This window comes from Carcharodon carcharias, chromosome 9 (assembly GCF_017639515.1).
Source record: "Carcharodon carcharias isolate sCarCar2 chromosome 9, sCarCar2.pri, whole genome shotgun sequence".
Lineage (NCBI taxonomy): Eukaryota > Metazoa > Chordata > Chondrichthyes > Lamniformes > Lamnidae > Carcharodon > Carcharodon carcharias.
Genome location: NC_054475.1, coordinates 14,208,269 through 14,222,584, shown reverse-complemented (window position 1 = coordinate 14,222,584; position 14,316 = coordinate 14,208,269). Strand labels below are relative to the sequence as shown.

Genomic DNA, 14,316 nt, shown 5'->3' with positions numbered 1-14,316 from the left:
TACTCTCTTGCACTCTCATGGAACCAGGGTTGATGGTAATGGTAGAGTGAAGGATATGCAGGCCACGAGGTTACAGATTGTGTTGAGTAAAATTCTGCTGCTGCTGATGGCCCACAGTGCCTTATGGGTGCCCAGTCTTGAGATGCTAGATCCATTCAAAATCTATCCCACTTATCATGGTGGTAGTGCCACACAACACGATGGAGGGTATCCTCAATGTGAAGATGGGATATCGTCTCCAAAAAGACTGTGTGGTGGTCACTCCTACCGATACTGTCATGGACAGATGCATTTGTGGCAGGCAGGTTGGTGAGGATGAGCTCAAATACGTTTCTCCCTCTTGTTGGTTCCCTCACCACCTGCTGCAGACCTGGTCTAGCAGCTATGTCCTTTAGGACTCGGCCAGCTTGATTAGTAGTGGTGCTACCGAGCCACTCTTGGTGATCGACATTGAAGTTCCCCACACAGAGTACATTCTGTGCCCTCAGTGCTTCCTCCAACTACTAATCCATCATCTGAGAGGTGGGGAGAGGGGGTTGGCATGTGGTAATCAGCAAGATGTTTCCTTGCCCATGGGGGCGGTGTCGATGTTGAGGACAACCAGGGCAACTCCCTCCTGACTGTATACCACTGTGCCGCCACCTCTGCTGGGCCTGTCCAGTGATGGTGGTATGTGGGATAAAGTGAGGATGACTATGTCAGGCTGTTGCTTGTCTTGTCTGTGACACAGCTCTCCCAATTTTGACACGAGCTCTCAGATGTTAGTAAGGAGGACATTGCAGGGTCGACAGGGTTGAGTTTGCTGTCATCATTTTCGGAGCATAGGTCAATGCCAAGTTCATTCTTTTTTATTGACTTTTCAGTGGTTTGATGCTTGTTTCATGGCTTGCTAACCCATTTCAGAGGGCATTTAAGAGTCAACCACATTACTGTGGATTTCTTAAAGGAAATTAGTGAAGCTGGTGGGTTTTTAACAGCAGTTGACAATGGTTTCATGGTCATCATCAGACTTATAATTCCAGATTTTTATTGAACTCAAATTTCACCATCTGCTGTGGTGGGATTCGAACCTGGCTCCCCAGAGCATTACCCTGGGTTTCTGGATTACTAGCCCAGTGACAATGCCACTACACCACCACGGGCATTTTTTTCTTTATTCTTTCATGGGATACGAGCACCACAGGTAAGATCATGCCAATCCGTAACTGGTCTTGAAATGAGAGGCCATTTCAGAGTCAATATGGTTCTGGAGTTACACGTAGACCAGACCAGGTAAGGACGGCACATTTACCTTCCTTAAAAGGACATTAGAGAACTAGATGGGTTTTTAACATGATAGTCTCAGTAATGGTGACCTTAACTGTGGGTGGAATCATCCCAGATTTGCACTAAGTGCGATAACTGCCAGATAAACGACATTCTACCCGCCAGCTGCAATAACAGTTTTTCACGCCATATCATCCCAAAACCTCTGCATTATTTATACATTCCCAGGATACCCGCCGCTTCCATGGCGAGCGGGCTCCGATTCGCCTGCCACACCGTCACCTCACCGCTTCATCATGCCAGGCACCACATTTAAAGTCCAGCCCCGCTCAGTGCAGCAAAGAAGACATGGCCCCTGAAAGGTAAGAGGATTGAAGACCGTAAGTGCCTTTTGGACACTGTGGAGGCCCCACTGTGATGTCATCTACCCCTGCTCTGGCCACAGGAGGGGCAGCTACATTACCACTCTGGTTTGGTAGGTGAAGGTGCGGTGCTCAGTGCCAATGCTGCACAGAAGAGATTGGTCATCCAATGGAGATAGAGGATGAATGATCTAGTTGATGCAGCCAAGGTAAGGCAACCATCTCTTTACTCTAAACTCACACACTCAAGCCCATCACACATTCACTGGCATCTCGCTCACTGCCAGCTCAAAGGACATCACCACCCATTCTCTCACACACACCCTCACATGTCCATCTGGCCTCCTCAGCCCTCACTATCTTATGGCCACTTGCACAGATCAACATGTGCCCCATACACACCATGGGATTCCCTCCTCCCCTAGTACAGCCCTCATCCTGCAGCCTCTTCCCTTGCCTGAGGCCACTTCTCCCCCTTCCCCAAGCAAGCCCTAGCCCTGCAGCCGTTGAAAAGCCACCCAGATATGGCTGGACTGGTAGGTAGAAACCTGCTCGTGAGCCCCTGTAAAGTGACGTGGTGCTATCTGTGAAGCCTGGCGCTGATGACTGCGAGTCCTGACTGAAGCAAGGTAGGCAAATAAACCTTAAAGTCCCGAGTGAAGTGCAGCCCGCCAGGTGCACACCTTATATATGCTGTTGTGAAACACGTGGGCTTGTTTTCCTGCCAATGTGGGCGGACGATCCGATGATCCAGCAGGGAGTGGTGGGGGGGGATGGGGGAATAAGTCTGGTGGACTAACCTTATGATGATATGCTGATATATTACAATGAGGTTCCCAACCTCCGATTGCAGGGAACGCAGCCCAGCATCAACGAGCTGAGTGGACGATCGCAAACTGGTTTCTCACGTTGTGAAAACATTTTTTGACCTTCTTGCCTGCTGACGCCACCAAACACACCCAATGCCAGCGGGCAAGGAGAATCCAGGCCTATCTTTCAATTCCACGAGTTGCTGTGGTAGGATTTGAACCCATGTCCCCCAGAGCTTAGCCTGGGCCTCTGGATTATTTGTCATTATCACTATGCCATCATCTCCCCCAGTCCCTGCCCAAAGCTCATCATGTTGCCATTCTGTATACTGGTGGGCCTCCTTCTAGAACCATCAGTTCTCTGTGTAGTCTCCTCAGCCCTACAGCCACCCCCAAGCCCACACACCACCACCCCCATCCCCTGCAACTCCCTGGAGACTCCAGCCTCTTGTACAGCCTAGTACCTGCATACTTAACAATAATAACCCCATGAACCTCTCTGTCTCTCCTCTCTCCTCCTTTAACATCTTTCTAGTGCTCTTGATCTTGCCTCCAGGAATGGGAAACAGAAATCGGAATTGTTTCCGGGAGCTGTGGGAGTTTGGCAGCAGTGCGCACTCTTACGAACCAGGTTACAATCTGTGGCATCCACACGGAACTCAGCGGCTTGACTGGAGTAGAAACACATCATAAATGGGAGGATGAGCTGGAAGGGAACTTAATACTTAATTGAGCGAATGAATTTACATTTATATAGCACCGCTCAGGACATTTTTTTTTCTTTATTCTTTCACAGGATATGGATGCTCCCAGAAGGAAACCATCGCTCATTAGGATTTCCCTTAATTGGCCTGGAGATAATTTCATCGTCCAATTGAGGACAGTGAGCAGGATCTTGAATCTGGAGTGCCAGTTAAACTGCCTTTCAGCTTGAAAGGGGTGTCAGGGTGCCACAGTGGGTAATTAAGAGCGAGGGTGCTTCAATATGGAAGTACCCGCTCTCCAAATTTTTCACACCTATATTAAAAAATTGTTCTTGCACCCTGGCCACCACTGTTGGGGTTAGGGGTGGCCCCTCTGTAGGGTGGCCTGTGGCTCCTCCTTCCCCCAGGCAAACAGGGTGAGGCTTTAGGCCTGCCTGAAGCATTGGTGCCTTGGCCTGCTGCCGGGAAACCACGTTCGAGGCGTCAAAGTTGTCCCCTGCTGCCTGCAGGAGTCTGGAGGCTAACTGGAAAAACCAGGTCAGCCTCCTTTAATTGGCCTCAATAGGCTCTGAATGACCCTAGTTGGCTGCTTCTTGCTGCCCCCAGACCATCTCCGCAAAAATGGCCCAGAGGCAGGATGCAGCCTTCTAACTGGTGTGCCAGCTGGTGGGGCTATGTTTAGTGCCTGCCCACCGCCGATCCAGACTCTGGTAGAGGCTGAAGTCCAACCCCTATTCCTCGTGTCAAGCTTCTCATCTCCCATCCTCATGTCTCCTATTTTGGTTTGACGTCTATTTTGGTCTGAGTCGCCCTCTATGGGACACTTTTCAATATTAAGGGGGCTATATAAATGCAAGTTGTTGCAATGTGGGTAACCATGGCAGCCAATATGCAGCACAGAAAGATCCCATAAACAGGACTTAGACAAACAAACAATTAATCTGTTTCAGGAATAGTGATTCATTGATAAATGTTGGCCAGGACACAGATAATTCCCCTGCTCTTAGAAAAAAGAACAAAGAAAAGTACAGCACAGGAACAGGGTCTTCGGCCCTCCAAGCCTGCGCCGATCATATTGCCCGTCAACTAAAACATTTTGCACTTCTGAGGTCCGTATCCCTCTATTCCCATCCTATTCATGTATTTGTCAAGCTGCCTCTTAAACACGACTATCGTACCTGCTTCCAGCACCTCCTCTGGCAGCGAATTCCAGACACTCACTACCCTCTGCATAAAAAACTTGCCCCACACATCTCCTCTATAGTTTTCTCCTCTCATCTTAAATCTATGTCCCCTAGTAATTGACTCTTCCACCATGGGAAAAAGATTCTGACTATCTACCCTGTCCATGCCACTCATCATTTTGTAAACTTCTATCAATTCGCCCTTCAATCTCTGTCACTAGTGAGAACAATCAGAGTTTCTCCAACCTCTCCTCATAGCTAATAACCTCCAGACCAGGCAGCATCCTGGTAAACCTCCTCTGCACCCTCTCCAATGCCTCCATATCCTTCTGGTAATGTGGCAACCAGAATTGCACGCAACATTCCAAATATGGCCTAACCAAGGTTCTATACAGCTGCAGCGTGACTTCCCAGCTTTTATACTCAATACCCCTGCCAATGAAGGCAAGCATGCCATATGCCTTCCTGACTACCTTATCCACCTGCGTTGCCACTTTCAGTGACCTGTGGACCTGTACACCCAGATCCCTCTGCCCGTCAATGCACTTAAGGGTTCTGCCATTTACTGTATAATTCCTGCCTGTATTGGACCTTCCAAAATGCATTAGTTCGCATTTGTCTGGATTAAACTCCATCTGCCCAAGTCTCCAACCGATCTATATCCCGTTGTATCCTTTGACAATCCTCTTCACTATCTGCAACTCCTCCAACTTTAGTGTCGTCTGCAAACTTACTAATTAGCCCAGTTACATTTTCCTCCAAATCATTTATGTATACTGCAAACAGCAAAGGTCCCAGCACTGATCCCTGCGGAACTCCACTAGTCACAGCTCTCCATTCAGAAAAGCACCCTTCTACTGCTACCCTCTGTCTTCTATGACCAAGCCAATTCTGTATCCATCTTGCCAGTTCACCTCTGATCCCGTGCGACTTTACCTTCTGTACCAGTCTGCCATGAGGGTCCTTGTCAAAGGCCTTACTGAAATCCATGTATATAACATCCACTGCCCTTCCATCGTCGATCATCTTTGTCACTTCCTCGAAAAACTCGATCAAGTTGCTGAGACACGACCTCCCCTTCACAAAACCATGCAGCCTCTCACTAATACGCCCATTTGCTTCCAAATTGTAGTAAATCCTATCACGAAGAATCTTTAATTTCCCTACCACTGACGTAAGGCTCACTGGCTTGTAATTTCCTGGATTATCCCTGCTACCCTTCTTAAACAATGGAACTACATTGACCATTCTCCAGTCCTCTGGGACTTCACCCATAGCCAGTGAGGATACAAAGATTTCTGTCAGCAATCTCCTCCCTTGCCTCCCTCAGTACTCTGGGGTAGATCCCATCTGGCCCAGGGGACTTATCCACCCTAATATTCTTCAAGACACCTAACACCTCCTCTTTTTTGATTTCAACATGATCCAGGCTATCTACACACTCTTCCCTAGACAAATCGACCGCTAAGTCCTTCTCTTTGGTGAATAGTGATGAGAAGTATTCATTTAGTATCTCTCCCATTTCTTCTGGCTCCACACACAGATTCCCACCTCTGTCCCTGAGTGGGACTACCCTTTCCCTGGCTACCCTCTTGCTTTTTACATATGTATAAAAGGCATTGGGATTTTCCTTAATCCTGGTTGCCAGTGACTTTTCATGACCCCTTTTAGCCCTCCTGACTCCTTGCTTAACTTTCTTCCTACTTTCTTTATATTCTCCATAGGCTTCATCTGTTCCCAGCCTTCTAGCCCTTACGAACGCTTCCCTTTTCTCTTTGACTAATTTCGCAGTTAAAATCACCCTCCACAACAACCCTATTGCTTTTACATCTTTCCAAAATCTGCCTACATAACTGTTCCTCAACCTCCCGCCGGCAATTGGGAGGCCTATAGTAAACCCCCAACATTGTGACTGCACCCTTCCTATTCTGGAGCTCTACCCATATTGCCTCGCTGCATGAGCCCACCGAGGTGTCCTCCTGTCCTACAGCTGTGATATTCCCCTTAACCAGCAGTGCAACTTCCCCACCTCTTCTACATCCCTCTCTATCCTGCCTGAAACATCTAAATCCTGGAAAGTTTATCTGCCAATCCTGTCCATCCTTCAACCAAGTCTCTGTAATAGCAATATCATAGTCCCAAGTACTAATCCAAGCTCTAAGCTTATCTGCCTTGCCTGTTATACTTCTTGCATTGAAACAAATGCACTTCAGACCCCCAGTCCCACTGTGTTCAGTCAGATCTTCTTTGAATAATGTTAAGGGATTATTTATGACCCCCTAAACAGGCAGACAGGGGCCTTGTTTAACACTTCATTCGAAAACACCTCCTCTGGCTGTGCGACACTCCTTTATTAATGCACCGAGGTACAAAACATAACAAAGATCCCACACTGCTAAACTCTGAAATACCACAACCAATCCAGGTTGTATTAATATCACAAATTATTTGATCCATCCAAAGAATAATACTTAGAAATTCCCATGGAATTAATTCAACTCCCACTTGGAAATGAATTGATCCCTCTTAATATTAGGGTTGCTAACTTTGGCAGGACACATATTTCTGGAGTTTCACATGATGTCCTGCCTGCCCACACCAATTGGAAATGAACAGACTATTCATTGTCCCATTGAATGATTCTTGATACCCCCATCTCCAATAGTTTTTGTAACTAACATATGAAAGAGTCCAAAGAAAATTAAAATAAATATAACATTTTCATGATTCTTCACAGCACTGCCCTGCAGGTTAATTGTCAATTCCTGAAGTTTCCAGGCCAATCCTGGAAGATTGGCAACCCCTGGTTACTGTGAATGTTAGGTTTGAGTGTACAATTGAATATATAGTGAAGCAGGTCACAGGCCCCATTCACTAAATGATGCTGTATTTGAGTTTGAGTGGGGTGTACATTAAAATCGGGGACATTTGAACACCAGCATGCTCTCTTTCTTACTGCAGGCAATCTCCAGCTTGGCTTCCTTACCATTTTAAACTCGAAAGTTTTCTTTTGAAAAAACAACTTACTACGCAACATTACTTTGCCAAATACAGTGTGGTCCCTGGCCAGGGTGCTACAGTTCCATCTATGGTGTCGGAATTGGTGCTGGCATTCGCGGATCCACTCCTTGGCTCCTTCTCCAATTGACTGCATGATATCTGGGTGCTTCTGACACAGCTGCCGCTGTTTGTTGACCAGCCCTGGGATGTTGTCACAGATCACACGGGCTCCCAGAGCACCAATGTACCTGTGGAAGAGATCAGAGCCATTAGATCACATCACCTTGCCCCAACATCCCAAATACAATTCCAAATAATTTGCTTAGAGACAAAGAATGATACAGCACAGAAGGAAGCTATTCGGCCCATCACGCCTTTGCTAGCTCTTTGAAAGATCTGTCCAAATGGTCCAACTCCCTCTGCTCTTTCCCCATAGCCCTGCAAGCGTTTCCTTTCCAAGTTTTAAAAAAACTCCACAGGATGTGGACATCACTGGCAAGGCCAGCATTTTGTTTCCTCCCCTTCCCTAATTGCCCTTGAACTAAGTGGCTTGCTGGACCATTTCAGAGGGCAGTTAAAAGTCAACCACATTGATGTTGGTCAGGAGTCACATGTAGGCCAGACTGGTTATGGTCCTCAGATTTCCTTCCTTAAAGAGATTAGTAAACCAGGTGGGTTTTTATGACAATTAATGTTAGTTTCATGGTTACCATTACTTTTCATTATAAGATTTATTAATTGAGTTTAAATCCCATCAGTTGATGTGGTGGGAGTTGAACCTGTGTCCCCAAAGCACTATACTGGGCCTTATGATTACTAGTCCAGTGACATTACCACTACATGGCTGTATCAAAATCCAACAGTGCTTGGATTGAGTTAGCACTGGCTTTCAATTTCAGGTTTTATTAATTGAATTTAAACTCAATCAGCTACTCTACTGGGATTTGAATTTATTTCCCCAGGACATTAGCCTCTGGAATTACTAGCGCAGTGAAATTACCACTACACCACCATCTCCCCATGAATCACTCCTGACTTTCAACTTACCAACTACCTTCAATCTGTGGGTCCTGCTTACCAAGCCCCCTCCTGCCAGTAGAAAGTTTTTCCCTATTTACTCTATCAAACTCCTTCGTAATTTTAAACTCTTAAATCTCTGCTGTGATCAATTTCTTAATTTACTTTTCCTGAGAAAATTATAATTAAAGTTTTAAAAATTGGGTAAACTTTAAGAAGTGGCTGAAAGCAGATGAAAGTGGGTTGGCTGCCCATTACACTCTCTGCCCGAGCTTCGTTTCCAGACTTGGGCATGGCATAAAACAGAGACCAATCTGCTACCACCTGTTTATCTCCTGCTGAAAGCAAGATCTACCCCCACAACACTCCTGTCAACTATTTTTCACTCTCAATTCCCATGTGTCTACTTATAATGGGAGCCCCTCAGATGAAAGATAGCAGGCTGTAATTGTGTCCCCCTGTCATTAGAGGCGCTGCAGCAGAAGGGTGCAATTTTAAAAAATTCATTCATGAGATGTGGGTTTCGCTGGCTGGGTCAGCATTTATTGACCATCCCTAGTTGCCTTTGAGAAGGTGGTGGTGAGCTGCCTTCTTGAACCGCTGCGGTTCATGTTGTATAGGCACACCCACAGCGCTGTTAGGAAGGGAGTTCCAGGATTCTGACCCACCGACAGTGAAGGAACGGCGATATATTTCCAAGTCAGGGTAGTGAGCAGCTTGGAGGGGAACTTCCAGGTGGTGGTGCTCCCATCTATCTGCTGCCCTTGTCCTTCTAGATGGTAGTGGTCATGGGTTTGGAAGGTGCTGTCGAAGGAGCCTTGGTGAATTCCTGCAGTGCATCTTGTAGATGGTACACACTGCTGCTACTGTGCGTTGGTGGTGGAGGGAGTGAATGTGGATGTGGTGCCAATCAAGCAGGCTGCTTTGTCCTGGACAGTGTCAAGCTTCTTGAGTGTTGTTGGAGCTGCACTCCATCCAGGCAAGTGGGGAGTATTCCATCACACTCCTGACATGTGCCTTGTAGATGGTTAAAAGTCCAATGACTTCGGCAGGACTGGAAAATTCTGCCAGCAGGAAGGGCCATAAAGTTCTGCCCATGATGTTTACAGAGATTGCATTCATCAGAATGATGAACATAAGAATTACGAATACAAATATAGAACAATAAGAACAGGGAGTATCACTTTAAAATGAGGATGGAATTAAACCTGGACAACCTGCTCCAACCTGCTTCAATTATTACTCACCCTTCAACACCCTTCACCTAAAGTCCACGGCTAGTGTTGAGTTACTATGTGCACAGCCATGAGAAATAAACTCATTATTTCAAATGCAAGAATTAAATGACATAATTTAATACTCTTCTTCTCTGGAGTACAGGCATCTTTTAAAACCTATTAAATACTACATCTAATTTAAAAGAACAGTTCTGAGAAAGGTCACTCAGCCTTTAATGTTAATTTGGTTTCTTTCCACAGATGCTGCCTGACCTGTTGAGCTTTTTTTGTTTTCTTATTTCAGATTTCCAGCATCCATGTTTTTGTATAGATTTAAGGTGATTGGCAAAAAGAACCAGAGGCAACATGAGGAAAACTTTTTTACACAGCAAGTGATTAGGATCTGAAATACACTGCCTGCAAGTGTAATGGAAGCAGATTCAATCATGAAATTAAGAAAGGAATTAGATAAGAACTGGCAGGGAAAAGAATTGCAGGGCCACAGGGAAAGACTGGGGGAATGGGACTAACTAAATTCCTCTTGTAGAGAGCCAGCACAGACATGATGGGCTGAATGGTCACCTTCTGTGCTGTAATCATTCTATGATTCTATAATTGTGCTGCTTCATGGACAATGTTATGTTTGGTGATAGGATCATGGGGCTTAAGAACAGGAGGAGGCCATTTAGTCCTTCGAGCCTGCTCCACCATTCCATAAGATCATGGCTGATCTGGTTGTGTTCTCAACTCCTTTGCTGTCTGTACCCCCATAACTCTTGACTTCCTTCTCTTTCAAAAATCTAACTCAGCCTTGAATAAATTTAATGATCCAGTCTCCACTGATTTCTGGGGAAGAAAATTGCACAGGTTAACAACACTCAGAGAGAAAAAATGTCTCCTCATCTCCTTGTTAAAAGGGAGATCTATTATTCTTAAACTGTATCCCCTGGCTCTAGTCTCCCCAACAAGAGGAAACATCTGCCCGGTATTCACCTTATTAAGTCCCCTCAGGATCTTCTGTTTCAGTAAGATCACCTTTCATTCTTCTAAACTCCTGTGGGTATAGGCCCAACCTGTCCAGCTTTTCTTCACAGAATAAGCCCTTCAACCCAGGAATGAGTCGAGTGGATCTTCTCTCAACTGCTTCTAATGTAATTATATCTTTTTTTCAAATAAGGAGACCAAAGCTGTACATAGTATTCCAGATGTGGTCTCACCAAGGCCCTGTACAGCTGCAGCAAAACTTTTCTGCTTTTATATTCCATTCCCCTTGCAATAAACGTGATATAGAATCGCGTTTGAGTGGAAACTTGAGCAAAAAAAATTCACTTTGGAAAACTGGCTCAGTTTCCAATGCAATGTGTGCCCAGATTGCCAATTGCACCCAAAGTAAAAACTCTATCTCATATTATATAAGAAACCCTGAAAACGTGAAAGTGCCAGCTTGACAATTGCATGACCTGGTCAATCATGTCTCCAAGATTCTCTTGGTGGGCGAAAGATCGCAAATGTGCTTCAAATGCTTCCAGCTTCAAAAACAAGGTGGGGCCAAACAGGGAAGCAAGCTCAGCCTTTATTCGTAACAATCACAGATCCAAGCAACTGGAGCATGGGACTGAGTTCCCTCCCAGTAAAGTCCAATGCTGGGCATGGAAACCAGGATCGTTATTTCAACCTCCCTGCACAGCTTAACCCTTCAGGCACCTCCTCAGGAAAAAAAGCTATAAAAAGTCAGAAAAACCTTGTTGTCCGTGCCTCCCCTGTAAGTCCTAAAGTGTCTATCAGTCCTGCCCATAGTCTGCTCTCCTCTGCTGGGCAGAGAGGGTGACACAAAACCAGAAATTGTTATCACAGAGCCACAGAGTCACGCAGTGCAGAAGAGGCCCTTCGGCCCATCGAGTCTGCACCAACTCGTGAGAAACACCTACCTACCTAATCCCATTTACCAGCACTTGGCCCATAGCCTTGAATGTTATGATGTGCCAAGTGCTCATCCAGGTACTTTGTAAAGGATGTGAAGCAACCCGCCTCCACCACCCTCCCAGGCAGTGCATTCCAGACCGTCCCCACCCTCTGGGTAAAAAAGTTTTTCCTCACATCCCCCCTAACCCTCCTGCCCCTCACCTTGAACTTATGCCCCCTCGTGACTGACCTTTCAACTAAGGGGAACAGCTGCTCCCTATCCACCCTGTCCATGCCCCTCATAATCTTGTACACCTCGATCAGGTCGCCCCTCAGTCTTCTCTGCTCCAGCGAAAACAATCCAAGTCTATCCAACCTCACCTCATAACTTAAATGTTTCATCCCAGACAACATCCTGGTGAATCTCCTGTGCACCCCCTCCAGTGCAATCACATCCTTCCTATAATGTGGTGACCAGAACTGCACACAGTACTCCAGCTGAGGCCTCAGCAAGGTTCTATACAACTCCAACATGACCTCCCTGCTTTTGTAATCTATGCCTCGATTGATAAAGGCAAGCCCATATGCCTTTTTTACCACCACACTAACATGACCCTCTGCCTTCAGAGATCTATGGACACACACACCAAGGTCCCTTGTTCCTTAGAACTTCCTAGTGTCATGCCGTTCATTGAATACTTCCTTGTCAAATTACTCCTTCCAAAGTGAAACCTCATACTTTTCAGTGTTAAATTCCATCTGCTACTTATCTGCCCATTTGACCATCCCGACTATATCTTCCTGTAGCCCAAGGCACTCAACCTCACTGTTAACCACCTGGCCAATCTCTGTGTCATCCGCAAACTTACTAATCCTACTCTCCACATAGTCATCTATGTCGTTCACATAAATGACGAATAATAGGGGACCCAGCACAGATCCCTGTGGTACGCCACTAGACACTGGCTTCCAGTCACTAAAGCATCCTTCTGTCATCACCCTCTGTCTCCTACAACTAAGCCAATTTTGAATCCACCTTATCAAATTACCTCGTTATAATTCCCAAGCACAATGAACAAACTCTCAAAAACACAGCATTATAATAAATCCTGTTTCTAATTTGATCAAGGTGTTCTCGATTATTTTAGGCTTAGATAAGGTAGAAAAAGATAAAAACATTTCCATTGGCTGATGGCACAAGGAACGGGGGACACAGATTTAAGGCTCAGGGAAAGAGATACAGGGTGGGAGGTGTGGGATGTGAGGAAGAACCTTTTTACAAGCCTTAGAAACCTGGAATTTGCTGCCTTAATGATTTGAAAAGCAAGTTGGATGGGCAGTTGAGGGAATGACCTTGCAGGGCTACAGGGATAAAGCAGCGGAATGAGGCTGACTGGATCACTCTAGCAGAGAGCTAGCATAGACTTGATGGGACAAATGGGCTCCTTCTGTGCCATAATGACTCTGTGATTCTAGGACTTGGGTCTGCTGTAGATTGTTGATTTCAGTGTCATCAGTTACTCCCATAAGTGATCTTATTGTCCTTACTAATGATGTTGACTCACCTCTATCTATGTGTATGGTAGTGTAACCTGTGGATGGAGCAATAGGTCTCTTCTGACCTGAAATGGATATTCATGCCATTGATATATTATGTCTACAATCTCTCTGAAAACAGACTAAACATACATTTGATGAGAAAAGAATTGATATGAATTGTTAAGCTACTCTATTTCATGAATGCCCAATGCATAGAAACAGTTGAGATCTGATTCCCTTAGTTCAATCAGTACAACTCAGTGATACAAAGTAAAGAATATGCCAAATCTCCCAACATCAGTGGATGACCCTACTTAAGTTAGTCAAGATGGCACAGACATTCTCTCATTGGAAGCTCCAGGAAAATGACAGAGTCTAGTTTCTAGGTGGCTCCTGGTTGGCTTGTAAGGTGTGGAGCTGTCTGCCCTTCATAAGCCAAATGGCGGTGAGGGGACAGAACCAGGGGATTCCCAATGCTAGGAGCTCTTGCTTTTTAGATGGGACTATGACATGCCTTATTGGGGGACATTGGTAAAGTTGAATGACATCTGATGTGTCAACCTTTACAAGGGACAGCTGTGAGCTTCACTAGTATTGTCCACAAGCTGCCTAGATGGCCAAGGAGAGGAATTAAGAAATATCCGCCTGGGGATGGATCAACTCCAGAAAGCAGGAGGAAGCCAGAAAATCCCACCAATGATACGATGCAGTGGCTGAGATTGTTGGCAAATGTCACAGGTGGGCGCTAGCGAGGCACCTGAAGTGACACTTGTGCCTGCCTACTCCATTCTAGTTAGAAGCTTATCTATTGACCTAGAAAACTCTAGAAATCAACATGTTTGGGCCCCAAGGAATTTCAATTCCAAGGAATGTCTTCTAACTGGTCCTCCAGATGCTTAGACTTTCTCTTTCTCCAACCTCGCTGCTAACCTGTGAGCCTTTATTTGCCTCTTTTTTTTGTCCGTACAGGAAGTTGGGGCTCGGTTCCTGGCCCCTCTCTCCACGACTTGGGTAAAGGGTGGGAGCAGTGGGGAGGAGTTTGGCTAGAAGAGTTGCTATGCAAACCTGCTTCCACGCCATTTCCTTTTTTGAAGTAGATTCCTGCAAAGCTCAGCCAGAGTGGACATACCGTCCCCCTACACTCTGAATGTTTGTTGGGAGCCCTGGGAAGGAGATACCAAGCCCACTGTTGAGCTTGATGACCCTAGATAACGGTGTCAGTGTCTGCCTTTAACGTACACTCTCCAAATCTATGAACCTTCCTTTTCACACCAGCCTAAATCCACTTTGTTATAAACACCATCAATTAAAAATAG

The 14,316-nt window shown here is 45.7% G+C and overlaps 1 protein-coding gene across 1 annotated transcript in view; it reads right to left on the bottom strand.

The window, feature by feature from the left end:
• wnt2bb (wingless-type MMTV integration site family, member 2Bb) overlaps nt 1–14,316 on the bottom strand; it is a 93,676-nt gene that overhangs the window by 63,622 nt on the left and 15,738 nt on the right. The window contains exon 2 of the mRNA XM_041196226.1: nt 7,353–7,573. Within this exon, the coding sequence (XP_041052160.1) occupies nt 7,353–7,573 (221 nt within the window). The remainder of the gene's footprint in view (nt 1–7,352; nt 7,574–14,316) is intronic.